The 12,100-nt window shown below is 49.0% G+C and overlaps 1 protein-coding gene across 3 annotated transcripts; it reads left to right on the forward strand.

Annotated features, from left to right (window-relative positions):
- Positions 1 to 3,358: 3,358 nt before the first annotated feature.
- NR4A2 (nuclear receptor subfamily 4, group A, member 2) lies at positions 3,359 to 11,709 on the forward strand. 3 transcript variants are annotated; one of them, XM_011991945.1, is made up of 8 exons: positions 3,359 to 3,654; positions 5,360 to 5,483; positions 5,990 to 6,855; positions 7,644 to 7,773; positions 8,163 to 8,326; positions 9,225 to 9,427; positions 9,814 to 9,992; positions 10,142 to 11,709. In XM_011991945.1, the coding sequence occupies exons 3-8, from the start codon at positions 5,992 to 5,994 to the stop codon at positions 10,396 to 10,398; spliced, it is 1,797 nt and encodes a 598-aa protein (XP_011847335.1). In that variant the 5' UTR covers positions 3,359 to 3,654; positions 5,360 to 5,483; positions 5,990 to 5,991; the 3' UTR covers positions 10,399 to 11,709. The 3 variants fall into 3 exon arrangements, with proteins under 3 accessions (XP_011847335.1, XP_011847342.1, XP_011847325.1); XM_011991952.1 differs by having other exon boundaries at positions 3,385 to 3,654; positions 6,168 to 6,855; XM_011991935.1 differs by lacking the exon at positions 5,360 to 5,483 and having other exon boundaries at positions 3,414 to 3,654.
- Positions 11,710 to 12,100: the final 391 nt, after the last annotated feature.

A 12,100-nucleotide genomic window follows, 5' to 3' on the forward strand; every position in this document is an offset into this window, starting at 1 on the left:
GACCTAACAGTGAGTTAAACATGAGCAGGAGGAAATAAAGAAAATCTTTTGTGACCCTAATCCCATGTGTTAAAACTGTTTCCCTTTTGGAGAAAATAGAAGAGAATCAAAGATTTTTAGTTATTTATGAATTCCAGCACAACATTAATATTTGGGCCTGCAGCCTTCTCTTTAGTTTAGCTTAAATAGCGTGTGTGTGTGTGTGTGTGTGTGTGTGTGTGTGTGTGTGTGTGTGTGTCTGTGTTATTCTCTTGAACGTTGTGGAGTCAGGCCCCCTACTGACTGGATCAGTCAATTACACACACATTGGCGGTGCTACTGAAACATCGTCCCATTAGAATCTGGTGAGGAAAACTGTAGTCTGGGGTTTTGAGGGTGGCCTTTTTCTTTCTTTCTTTCTTTTTTTTCTTTCTTTCTTTCTTTCTTTTCTTTCTTTTCTTTCTTTTCTTTCTTTTCTTTCTTTTCTTCTTTCTTTCTTTCTTTCTTTCTTTCTTTCTTTCTTTCTTTCTTTCTTTCTTTCTTTCTTTCTCTTTCTTTCTTTCTTTCTTTACACTTTCTGATCTATATGCACAGCTCATCCGGGCCCTACAGAAACCCCAGCCTAAGAAGTAGCTTATTCAAAATTGGTTTAAACGAGCCTAACAGCCTTACATCCGGCGTGTCTTCCTAAGAAACAGTAAAAGCTTCCCAGAAACCAGAATAGGACTTTGAAGAGGAGAGAACTCTTACACAGATGATAGAACAGATAAGAAAGGTCTCCCCTTTCTCTCATTTTAATTTTATATATAATCACTCCATTCCCAGTTAATAATAATTCTTATAATAAGCTGCTGTGAAAACGACCCTTCATTCTTGGTGGCATTAAGACTTGGACAAAGGCTGTTATCAGGAAGCCGCACCTTTAACAGGTTGCTGTTAAAGAATAACGCATCACATTACAATGTTTGGCTTCCTTGGCGCTCACTTGAAGAACTCCAGAACACTTTTCAGTTCCCTGGGACGGCATTTGCAAATTGTCCCAGGCTCAACCCAACCTAAACTGAATGTTTTTTATGGCAATGAGGGAGGGGGAAGTGTGCAGAGTGAATGCATCTACTTAGACGGGAGTGTGTGTATGGAGGCTGGTGGTTATAACCAACCTGAAAGTTCTCCCGGCCCCCGTTTTCCTAGGACTATATTAAAAAATAATAACTGCCACCCCGCCGTGCCTGTGCTTGAGTTTCCGACTGCCTGAAAATAGCGGCCGGGAGCCTGGCCCACCGCGGGGATCAAGGAAAGCTCCCCGTGGCCGCGCCCTGCTCCCTCGCGGAAGGGGAAGGGAACCCGGGAGGGCGCCTCTGAGCTGGTGTTGCTGCTATTTTGGGCCCAGCCTGGCCGGTGCGTCAATGCCTGCGCCCCTGCGTCACCGCCACCCCCACCCCCTTCCTTCTCCCCGGCTCTCCAAACTCTCACTTTTTCCCTTTCGTTCGCATGGAATCGCTTCTGCCCACGGGGCGCTGACGCTACCGAGCTCATGCTAATATGCTATTCTTCGCCCTCCCCTCCTCATCCCCCTACTCACACACCCTTACCCGCCACCACAACCCGCCCCCCCCCCCCCCACTTCCTGGTTTTATTTTTTTCTTGCGCCCGCTAGGGCACCGCCGAGCAGCGGCGGCGGCGGCAGCAGTAGCGGCAGCCGCAACATCTGGGGGAAACTTAAGGTGGTCACGTAGGTTTCCCGGAGGCTGCGGCGCAGAAGAGCCCGCGGCTTCCTGGGGCAGCCGCAGGACATCTGTTGGCAACGCCTCCCCAGCCACCGGCGAGCTGGGGGCAGCAGGGAGTAGGCAAAGGCGGGGCTGCAGATTAGGGCTGAGCAGCCCGGGATCCCGAATAGTTCCACGGCGCCATCGGCCGGTACTGAGAACACGAGTAGGGGGGCAAGTTGCAAAAGGGTCCCGTCGGCCTGGAAGCGAGCCACGCCGAGAAAGGAGGGGCGGCTGGGACGCTCTGCGCGAGTAGAAAAGCGGGGGCGGCTCCGAACTCTCCCTCTCAAGGCCCAGCCTCTTCCAGCCCCGCGGGAGAAGCCCTAGGAAGCCCGCCCAGCTCCGGCCGGGAGACTGGGGGAGGGAGCTTGCCCTCCGGAGCCGCGGCGTTGTCTTTGCTAGAAAGCTCCCTGCGCCCGCGGCCTGGCGAGGGGAAATGAATTGCAAAGCAGAATCGGCGGCGACTCGGATGGCTGCTGGGGTGGGACACGCTCCCACAGTCCGCTCGGGCCCCTCTCCTGGCTGGGTTGTAGGCTCACACCTTACGCTTTGCGGAGACGCTGTCTCCAATCCCCACCCGCTTCGCTTTTCTTGTCCAGTCTTTCTGGGTTCTAACATTGAGGCTGTGATAGACCTTGTGTTTCAAACGAAGGTCGATTTATTTCTCTAAAACTCGTGAAAGGGGTACAAGTTGGTGGGCACCGAGGAGTATCGAAAGTATTAGAGTTTGCAGAAGGTGGGAATCAGAGTACCTTTCTGCAGAAGGCGCACCTGTTGCCTGCTGCTCGGCTGCATTGTCTGCGAAAGGAAAAGGCGCGACGCTTCACTCTGACTTTTGGGGTTTCTAAAGAGCTGGGTCACGGTCACTGTCTACCCTCTCCCCTTCCTCTCCTCCCCCCCAACCCCACGCACCACGTCCTCCATCGAACGTGGGCACTGCGTGGAAATAAGGAAACACAGAAAAATAAGCCCTACCCCCACTCCCATTCCCTTTCAGATGGGAGTGTGGGAGTGGGGGAAAGGGGGAGAGAGAGAGAGAGAGAATGAGAATGAATATATGCCAGAAGAGGAGGAGGCCTAGGACAGGAAAAGGGAGTAAAAGGGGATGAACCGGGTAGGGAAATCCCACCCGAACTGCGTGAGCCCTCTGAGCGTCTCGTGTCATGGGACATCTGTACGCTCTTCCGCTAAGGGGGTGACGAAGGTGGGTGGGAGAGGTTAGGGCGCTGCAAGGCACATCCCATTCCGTGCGGCTCCAGGTGCGTGCTACCTGGCCCACGCCGGCCTTCCCTTCCGCCTGGGTTTTTGTTGCACCCTCCCCACATGTGAGCGGCCGAGCAGCTGCGAGGGCGCAGGGGCCTGGGGGAAAGTGAAGTGTCGCGGCACTGCGGGCTGCGCAGACCTGGGAGAGGTCACACCTCTTTCGGAAAAAAAAAAAAAAAAAGAAAGAAAAGAAAACACCAAAAACCACCCAAGCTGGCTACCAAGGTGAACGCAGAGCGGTTCCCACCTTAAAATCTGCCCTGCTCGTGACGTCAGGTCGGAAATATACCAAAGCGAGCGCGGGCCAGGAGTCCAGGGAGCGCGGCGGCGCGGCGATTGGGCGGCGGGCCGCTGACGCGCGCTGACGCGCGGAGACTTTAGGTGCATGTTGGCAGCGGCAGCGCGAGCCACATAAACAAAGGCACATTGGCGGCCAGGGCCAGTCCGCCCGGCGGCTCGCGTACAGCTCCGCGGTCCCTTTTGCCTGTCCAGCCGGCCGCCTGTCCCTACTCCCTCCCTTCGTGAGGTGTCCGGGCTCCCTTCGCCCAGCTCGCCCACCTCTCCCCGACCCCGGCGCCCAGCCTCCCAGAGGGAACTGCACTTCGGCAGAGTTGAATGAATGAAGAGAGACGCGGAGAACTCCTAAGTGAGTAGATGCAGCCCATGCAGTTCGCCTTCTTTTATGCTTCTTCCTTCTTTTGCACGTCTCTTCTTTCCACTTGTGTGGGATAGGTTCTTTGGAAGTGGGAGCCAGAGGCTTCTAGTGAGAGTGGGACCGAAGGATGGGGAGTGCGTGCGCGTAGTTACCGGGGGGCATTTGTTCGAACTCCGGCTTTGGCACTAGTGGGGAGTTGGCTCCCGACAGAGGCTTCCAGGCTCCTCATTGGTGGACGTGGAAGGGAGACTCCACAGTTTGGGAGCTGAGGACTAGCCCGCGGAAATGTGAGCAAAGTTTGCTGTTAGTGAGGAATTGATTGTGGCCTGTGAAGACGGAGACTCCAAGTCCTGTGTATACGAGGGAAGCTGCCCACAAACTGACAGGGAGAGAAAGTTCTTCAGTTTATGCGTTGCTTGGGAACTGTGTCTCCGCGGCTGGCCAGCGCGCGATGTTTCTCGGGTATTGTTGAGTAAGGGTGGTGTTGGTAGAGTGTCCTGTTACTAAGTTGTCTGAAATTTCTGGTTTTGACATATGCTGTCCTTGGGTTTGCGAATGTGTCGAGAGAGAGAGAGAGAGAGAGAGAGAGAGAGAGAGAGTATGAATATGTAAAGAGTACAGTTATGAAACTGTGGAGCTACCAGGGAGTTAATATCCAACACAGGAATATCTCTAAGGGCTGTGGAAGTCGAGTCTCCTTTCTGCTTTTTCTGGGTAATCACCCCCCGCCCCCACCCCCACCACCACTATGAAGCAAGATTGTGGGGGAGGGGAAAGAATAGAAAGAGAGGATACTGGCTTTCTTTTTCATTAGTAATAAGATTGTCTGTGCGCTAGAATGCCTTCTAAGTGGGAACATCTGAAAATTACTAGGACACAAGAATGCCTTGTTCCAGAAAGGCAGATTGTGGAAGGCATTATGGGGAAGGTGTTGGTGTTGCTGTTCTGGGAAACACTTCTAATATTGGTGCCAATACCATATAAGCAGTATGTCCCCTCTCTGCAATTGACCTAAGATACTCCTGGAAAAGTAGGGTCCCCTCTTCCCACCTTGTGGCCATTAAAGATGCTGAAAGACAAGTTTTCTGGAAAAGTGAACATCAATTTGTCTGCAGCTCCAATCCCAGTGCTCTGTCAAAAGCACTTTAGAAATGCGGATGCTTCCACTCAAATTGCCTTCTCAGTCAAGGTCTTTCTAACATTTTATAAGGGGAAAGATTGTTTTCTCATTTTATATTCTTGACTTCTACTTTCTTCCCCTCTACCAAAAGAAAAGGCAATTTCACCACATGAAAAAAAAAAAATGCAAGAGAAGGTTCTAATGCTGTATTTTCAGACTCTAGTCTTCATACTCAGGTCCTGAATTAACCTAAGATGGAAATGACCTCTCCACCTACACTGTAGCAAAGGGGCCAGTTCATTACATCATAAATGTTAAATGAGTTCATGGACTAACTTTCCTCTTGCAGGATCCTCTCTGCAAGGATTTACACAGTGCAATGGGTAGTATTTTCTGTTGTTTCAAGTCATTTCTTTTATACATTCATTTTAAGTGCTGTGTTTGGTAAAGGCTTCCCACTCACTTCCAATGAGATGAACAGGGAAGGCATGGAAGGGCCTGCCTGGTGAGTCTACATATGCCCAGTTGAATCTCTGTCAGGAAGATACCCTGAAGCTTCCTGTGTCTGTATTTCAGGGAGGAGATTGGACAGGCTGGACTCCCCATTGCTTTTCTAAAAATCTTGGAAACTTTGTCCTTCATTGAATTACGACACTGTCCACCTTTAATTTCCTCGAAAACGCCTGTAACTCGGCTGAAGGTTAGTGCAACTTCATTTATTTCCTTTACTCTCCGGAGTTCCCCCAAACATCAAGAAACAGGACAAGGCGATCTTCTTGGCAAACCCTGTAACTTAAGATTTGCCCGACCCATCGCCTTGGGGAACAACTTTCTCATTGTGAAATTCAACTTCATTTCTAGATGGTCATTTCTAGAAAGAGACTGCTGAATCTGAGCTTCAGAGAAGAGGCTCATCTGAGTGGGATTGACTGTAAAAAGGTGTGGGGGGTGGTATGGAGGAGATGTTTGGAAATACCTAGGAGTGTGGACCCTCAGCAGCTTTTTAGCTCTGGGTCTTTATTTGGTCAGTCTTTCCACACCCTACACTGTTGTTCGGCAGCATTCTCCCTCTCCTGCCCTTCCTCTCGCGCCCCTACACGCTCTCTGACTGCCGCGGGCTGCCGGTGTAGCTCCAGGTGTACCCGAGCCCGGGAGGAAGTGTTCAGTTGACCAGGCTGAGTGTGTATCACCCTGTTTCATTTCCAGCCATGCCTTGTGTTCAGGCGCAGTATGGGTCCTCGCCTCAAGGAGCCAGCCCCGCTTCTCAGAGCTACAGTTACCACTCTTCGGGAGAATACAGCTCCGATTTCTTAACTCCAGAGTTTGTCAAGTTTAGCATGGACCTCACCAACACTGAAATCACTGCCACCACTTCTCTCCCCAGCTTCAGTACCTTTATGGACAACTACAGCACAGGCTACGACGTCAAGCCACCTTGCTTGTACCAAATGCCCCTGTCCGGACAGCAGTCCTCCATTAAGGTAGAAGACATTCAGATGCACAACTACCAGCAACACAGCCACCTGCCCCCCCAGTCTGAGGAGATGATGCCGCACTCCGGTTCGGTTTACTACAAGCCCTCCTCGCCCCCGACGCCCACCACCCCAGGCTTCCAGGTGCAGCACAGCCCCATGTGGGACGACCCGGGGTCTCTCCACAACTTCCACCAGAACTACGTGGCCACTACGCACATGATCGAGCAGAGGAAAACGCCAGTTTCCCGCCTCTCCCTCTTCTCCTTTAAGCAATCGCCCCCTGGCACCCCGGTGTCTAGTTGCCAGATGCGCTTCGACGGGCCCCTGCACGTCCCCATGAACCCGGAGCCCGCCAGCAGCCACCACGTGGTGGATGGGCAGACCTTTGCTGTACCCAACCCCATTCGCAAGCCCGCGTCCATGGGCTTCCCGGGCCTGCAGATCGGCCACGCGTCGCAGCTGCTCGACACGCAGGTGCCCTCGCCGCCGTCGCGGGGCTCCCCCTCCAACGAGGGGCTGTGCGCTGTGTGTGGGGACAACGCGGCCTGCCAACACTACGGCGTGCGCACCTGTGAGGGCTGCAAAGGCTTCTTTAAGGTGAGCAGTGGCTTGAGCGGAGTAGGCAGGTAGGGAGCCCCTAGTGCCCGGGACCCTGGAGTGTGCCTCCGCCTTGGTGCTGGCAGCCCAGCCCCAGCTCTCCTGGGACTGCCCGGCTCTCCGGGGTCCACCGAAGCTACCCTGCAGGAGTCCACGGGCTGCGGCGGGGACTTCCGGGTGTCTGAGAAAGGGAAGCAGAAAGACTGGGAGGCCAGGGTCGCATCCCCCTCGCACTCAGCCGACCCGGCTGGCCCCCGCCCGAAGTTGCTGGAGCCGGAGTTGGAAGAGGGTCATTTGCATGTGCTAGGAGCTGTCTTCCCTGTTCAGAATGAAATTGGTTAGGACAGAGAACCGTGTCTGAGCTAACCAAGTGGAACAGAATTCCCTATGGTCAAATTAAGTGATCTCTTTATTTCGCCATCCTGATTGAATAATCTTATCATTTTAAATAGAGAAGGTCTCCAAGGAATGTAAATAATATGAATGCCCACGGATTTGTATTTACTGAGCGTCTCCTTCTCCTTCTCTTGGCATATAAAACACAGCAAGGAGCGGCAAGGTTAGCTCAAATGTTAACGCTATCAATTTTCTTCTGTTAAATGCCCTGGGGGAGGAAAAAGAAAAGAAAGAAAGAAAAGGAAGAGAAAAAAATAAAATGGAATTGTGTGTATGTGTTTGTTTGTGGGGAGGAATCGTAAACCCCAGCCACATATCGGAAATTTTCTCCGAGTTGCCTGATTTTCAAAAGAAGAAAAAAATTTTTTGGTCTATATTGTCTCCTTTTGCAGCGCACAGTGCAAAAAAATGCAAAATATGTGTGTTTAGCAAATAAAAACTGCCCAGTGGACAAGCGTCGCCGGAATCGCTGTCAGTACTGCCGATTTCAGAAGTGCCTGGCTGTTGGGATGGTCAAAGAAGGTAGGTAGCGGGGAGCTGCCGACCCTCCAGTTTGCGCCCTTAGGAAACCACTGCTCATACTCTAGCATCACGTTCCACTTCCCGGTGCTGGGGATCTCCGGCTCCCCCACAGTCTGGCCTTCAGGACCCCGCAGCTGCCTGCTTGCCTGGCTTCCCCTAGAGAAAGCCGCCAGGCCCTTCTCTCCTTAAACTATACGACCCATTTGGAGGAAGACATAAAATAACCCCGCATTTTTTAATGCTTCTCGTCAGTAAAGGCTTTACAAGCAGTGGGGCCCTGAGCCGCTCAGCCTGGTGCCCCGCGGCTGCGGCCTTCCCCCGGGAGGGACCGAGGCAGCAGCTGGGCCTGGGCTCGGAAAAGTGGCGCTAACAGGGCTCTTCCTTTGCAGTGGTTCGCACAGACAGTTTAAAAGGCCGGAGAGGTCGTTTGCCCTCGAAACCGAAGAGCCCACAGGAGCCCTCTCCCCCTTCGCCCCCGGTGAGTCTGATCAGTGCCCTCGTCAGGGCCCATGTCGACTCCAACCCGGCTATGACCAGCCTGGACTATTCCAGGGTAAGAAGCTGGTGGGGGGAAATCATGTGGATAAACCGACAGATGGGCAGGACCCCTCCCCACATCCACCATTAACCCTCAGATTCAATGGGGTAAAGAAGGCAAGCAAGACTATATGCCTCACAGCTCTGGCCAGGGATTGTAGCTTGGGGTCATAGACATGAGAACAGGACAGAGGAAGGAGAAGAGGGACATGCCACAGGGTTTGAAGCTGTGTGAATTCCCACTACCCCACTACCCCTCCACCCCTCCTCTTCCATATACCCCAGTGCCTCTATCATGAAATCCAGGGGCTGTACGAACTCCCCCCTCCCCGATCTACTTTATTCCCAGTCCTCCATAGAGGTAGATGCTTTAATCCTCATCCTTCCTGGCACTGTGCTGGGGAAGGATGTAGGGCCTGTCTGGGGGTCAGGGAAGGGAAGGAGAGGGTGTGAAGAATGGCAGTGAGGTGGGGGATCAAGTGGTCAGATCCTTTTTACTCCAGCTGTGAAAAATATGCGGGCTTTAATTGGAGGAAGTATGTTGAGCAAACGTGGTAGTGACTGCAATTTTATTAAGATTTGAAAAAGGATGTCTCAGCTCAAGGCCCACTCTGGGACTAGCATGAATACTAACGTGTCAATTGTTTTGTGGAGATAAGAGTGAACGTTTACCAGGGCTGGATGGCACTGTATTTAGTCTGTATGGAAATGGTAATTTACATATTTAAAGCAGCGACCTCGTAGCACCATCCCTAATTGAATTAATTGCCCCGGAACATCTAATTTCCTTACTGGTCAGAGAGAGGTTTAATTGTTATAAAAACCTGGCTCCCCTACTAGAAACGGGGTTAGCAATTTCACGGGTTATATATTTTAGAGAACCTCATTAAGTGCTTTTTAAAATGAAATTCCAGTTCCAGGCGAACCCTGACTATCAGATGAGTGGAGATGACACCCAGCATATCCAGCAATTCTATGATCTCCTGACTGGCTCCATGGAGATCATCCGGGGCTGGGCAGAGAAGATCCCTGGCTTCGCAGACCTGCCCAAAGCCGACCAGGACCTGCTTTTTGAATCAGCTTTCTTAGAACTGTTTGTCCTTCGATTAGCATACAGGTAATGAGGGAGGGAGGAGACAATCCAGGGAGGCTGTGAGAGAAATCAAGAAAGGAAAAGAAAGGGATGAAAGGAAACCAGAGGGTGGGGTAGAGAAAAAGAATAGGAACTGAAAGTCGGAGAAAGGAAGAAAAAGAAAGAAAACAAAAAAAGACAAGGGAAGGAGCAAGCCCAGAAGCCTTGGATGAATGGAATGGAGGTGGGATAGGGGGCGTTCTTGATTGTTATGAAATTAAACCCTTTCAAGGTCCACTGGTCTACATTTTATTAACTCTTCAGTAATTAGGTGCCTCTTAAATCCCTCATTTATTGCTCTTCAAGTAATTAGTTGTTTAGCTTTTCTCTCTCTCTTTTTCTCCCCTCTCTCTCTTTGGTATTAATTGCAGGTCCAACCCAGTGGAGGGTAAACTCATCTTTTGCAATGGGGTGGTCTTGCACAGGTTGCAATGCGTTCGTGGCTTTGGGGAATGGATTGATTCCATTGTTGAATTCTCCTCCAACTTGCAGAATATGAACATCGACATTTCTGCCTTCTCCTGCATTGCTGCCCTGGCTATGGTCACAGGTCAGTACTGCAGGTGCAGGGCGCTTCCCCTCCAGAACTGCCTAGCAGGATTTGTCCTGGCTTGCCCTTGTCACAGATTTTCCTTGGTTTTGCCAACTAGCTAACTGTCTTGTACATTCTTCTTTTGTTTCTGATTATATTTTCTTTAGAGAGACACGGGCTCAAGGAACCCAAGAGAGTGGAAGAACTGCAAAACAAGATTGTAAATTGTCTCAAAGACCATGTGACTTTCAACAATGGGGGGTTGAACCGCCCCAATTATTTGTCCAAACTGTTGGGGAAGCTCCCAGAACTTCGTACCCTTTGCACACAGGGGCTACAGCGCATTTTCTACCTGAAATTGGAAGACTTGGTGCCACCGCCAGCAATAATTGACAAACTTTTCCTGGACACTTTACCTTTCTAAGACCTCCTCCCAAGCACTTCAAAGGAACTGGAAAGATAACGGAAACTGTCCAGAGGGGGCAAGTCACATGGGCAGAGATAGCCCTGTGAGCTGTCTCAGCTCAAGCTGCCCCTCATTTCTGTAACCCTCCCCCAGCCCCCTTGATCCCTAAAGAAAACAAACAAACAAAAACTGTTGCTATTTCCTAACCTGCAGGCAGAACCTGAAAGGGCATTTTGGCTCCGGGGCATCCTGGATTTAGAACATGGACTACACACAATACAGTGGTATAAACTTTTTATTATCAGTTTAAAAATCAGTTTATTGTTCAGAAGAAAGGTTGATATACTGTATAATGGGAAATGTTTGGCCATGCTTGGTTGTTGCAGTTCAGACAAATGTAACACACACACACACACACACACACACACACACACACACACACACACCCCTTAAGGGGACCCACAAGTATTGCCCTTTAACAATACTTCAAAGTTTTCTGCTGTAAAGAAAGCTGTAATATATAGTAAAACTAAATGTTGCGTGGGTGGCATGAGTTGAAGAAGGCAAAGGCTTGTAAATTTACCCAATGCAGTTTGGCTTTTTAAATTATTTTGTGCCTATTTATGAATAAATATTACAAATTCTAAAAGATAAGTGTGTTTGCAAAAAAAAATAAATAAATACATAAAAAGGGACAAGCATGTTGATTCTAGGTTGAAAATGTTATAGGCACTTGCTACTTCAGTAATGTCTATATTATATAAATAGTATTTCAGACACTATGTAGTCTGTTAGATTTTATAAAGATTGGTAGTTATCTGAGCTTAAACATTTTCTCAATTGTAAAATAGGTGGGCACAAGTATTACACATCAGAAAATCCTGACAAAAGGGACACATAGTGTTTGTAACACCGTCCAACATTCCTTGTTTGTAAGTGTTGTATGTACCGTTGATGTTGATAAAAAGAAAGTTTATATCTTGATTATTTTGTTGTCTAAAGCTAAACAAAACTTGCATGCAGCAGCTTTTGACTGTTTCCAGAGTGCTTATAATATACATAACTCCCTGGAAATTACTGAGCACTTTGAATTTTTTTATGTCTAAAATTGTCAGTTAATTTATTATTTTGTTTGAGTAAGAATTTTAATATTGCCATATTCTGTAGTATTTTTCTTTGTATATTTCTAGTATGGCACATGATATGAGTCACTGCCTTTTTTTCTATGGTGTATGACAGTTAGAGACGCTGATTTTTTTTCTGATAAATTCTTTCTTTGAGAAAGACAATTTTAATGTTTACAACAATAAACCATGTAAATGAACAGAATTTTGTCTTCTTTCTGGGTCAGGAAAAAATAATGACTGAATGGCAACATAACATACACAGTTGGAGATTAATTTGGGATAGGTCACTTATTCAGTATCTGAATTTCAAACTGACAGCCTAAATCTATTCTGGCAAAAGAAATCAGGTGAACCAAAATAGTTATCCAGATAATTCAGTAAAATGTTTTTTCTTAACTAGAATTTTCCAGTCTGGCGACCAATATTTTTAGAGTCAATTTAGAATATCTCAACTCTTCTGTTAACTTTGCAAGTAAGTGTAGCTTTCAGGAGAGATGTTCTGGAGACCCAAGAGCTTTTGAACTTGAACAAGGTCAGAGTCTTGTCAAGTACTTGTCTTGCACAGTGATTAGGAAGTATCTTTTTAAGACTCA

Source organism: Mandrillus leucophaeus, unplaced genomic scaffold (genome assembly GCF_000951045.1).
Source record: "Mandrillus leucophaeus isolate KB7577 unplaced genomic scaffold, Mleu.le_1.0 Scaffold110, whole genome shotgun sequence".
NCBI lineage: Eukaryota > Metazoa > Chordata > Mammalia > Primates > Cercopithecidae > Mandrillus > Mandrillus leucophaeus.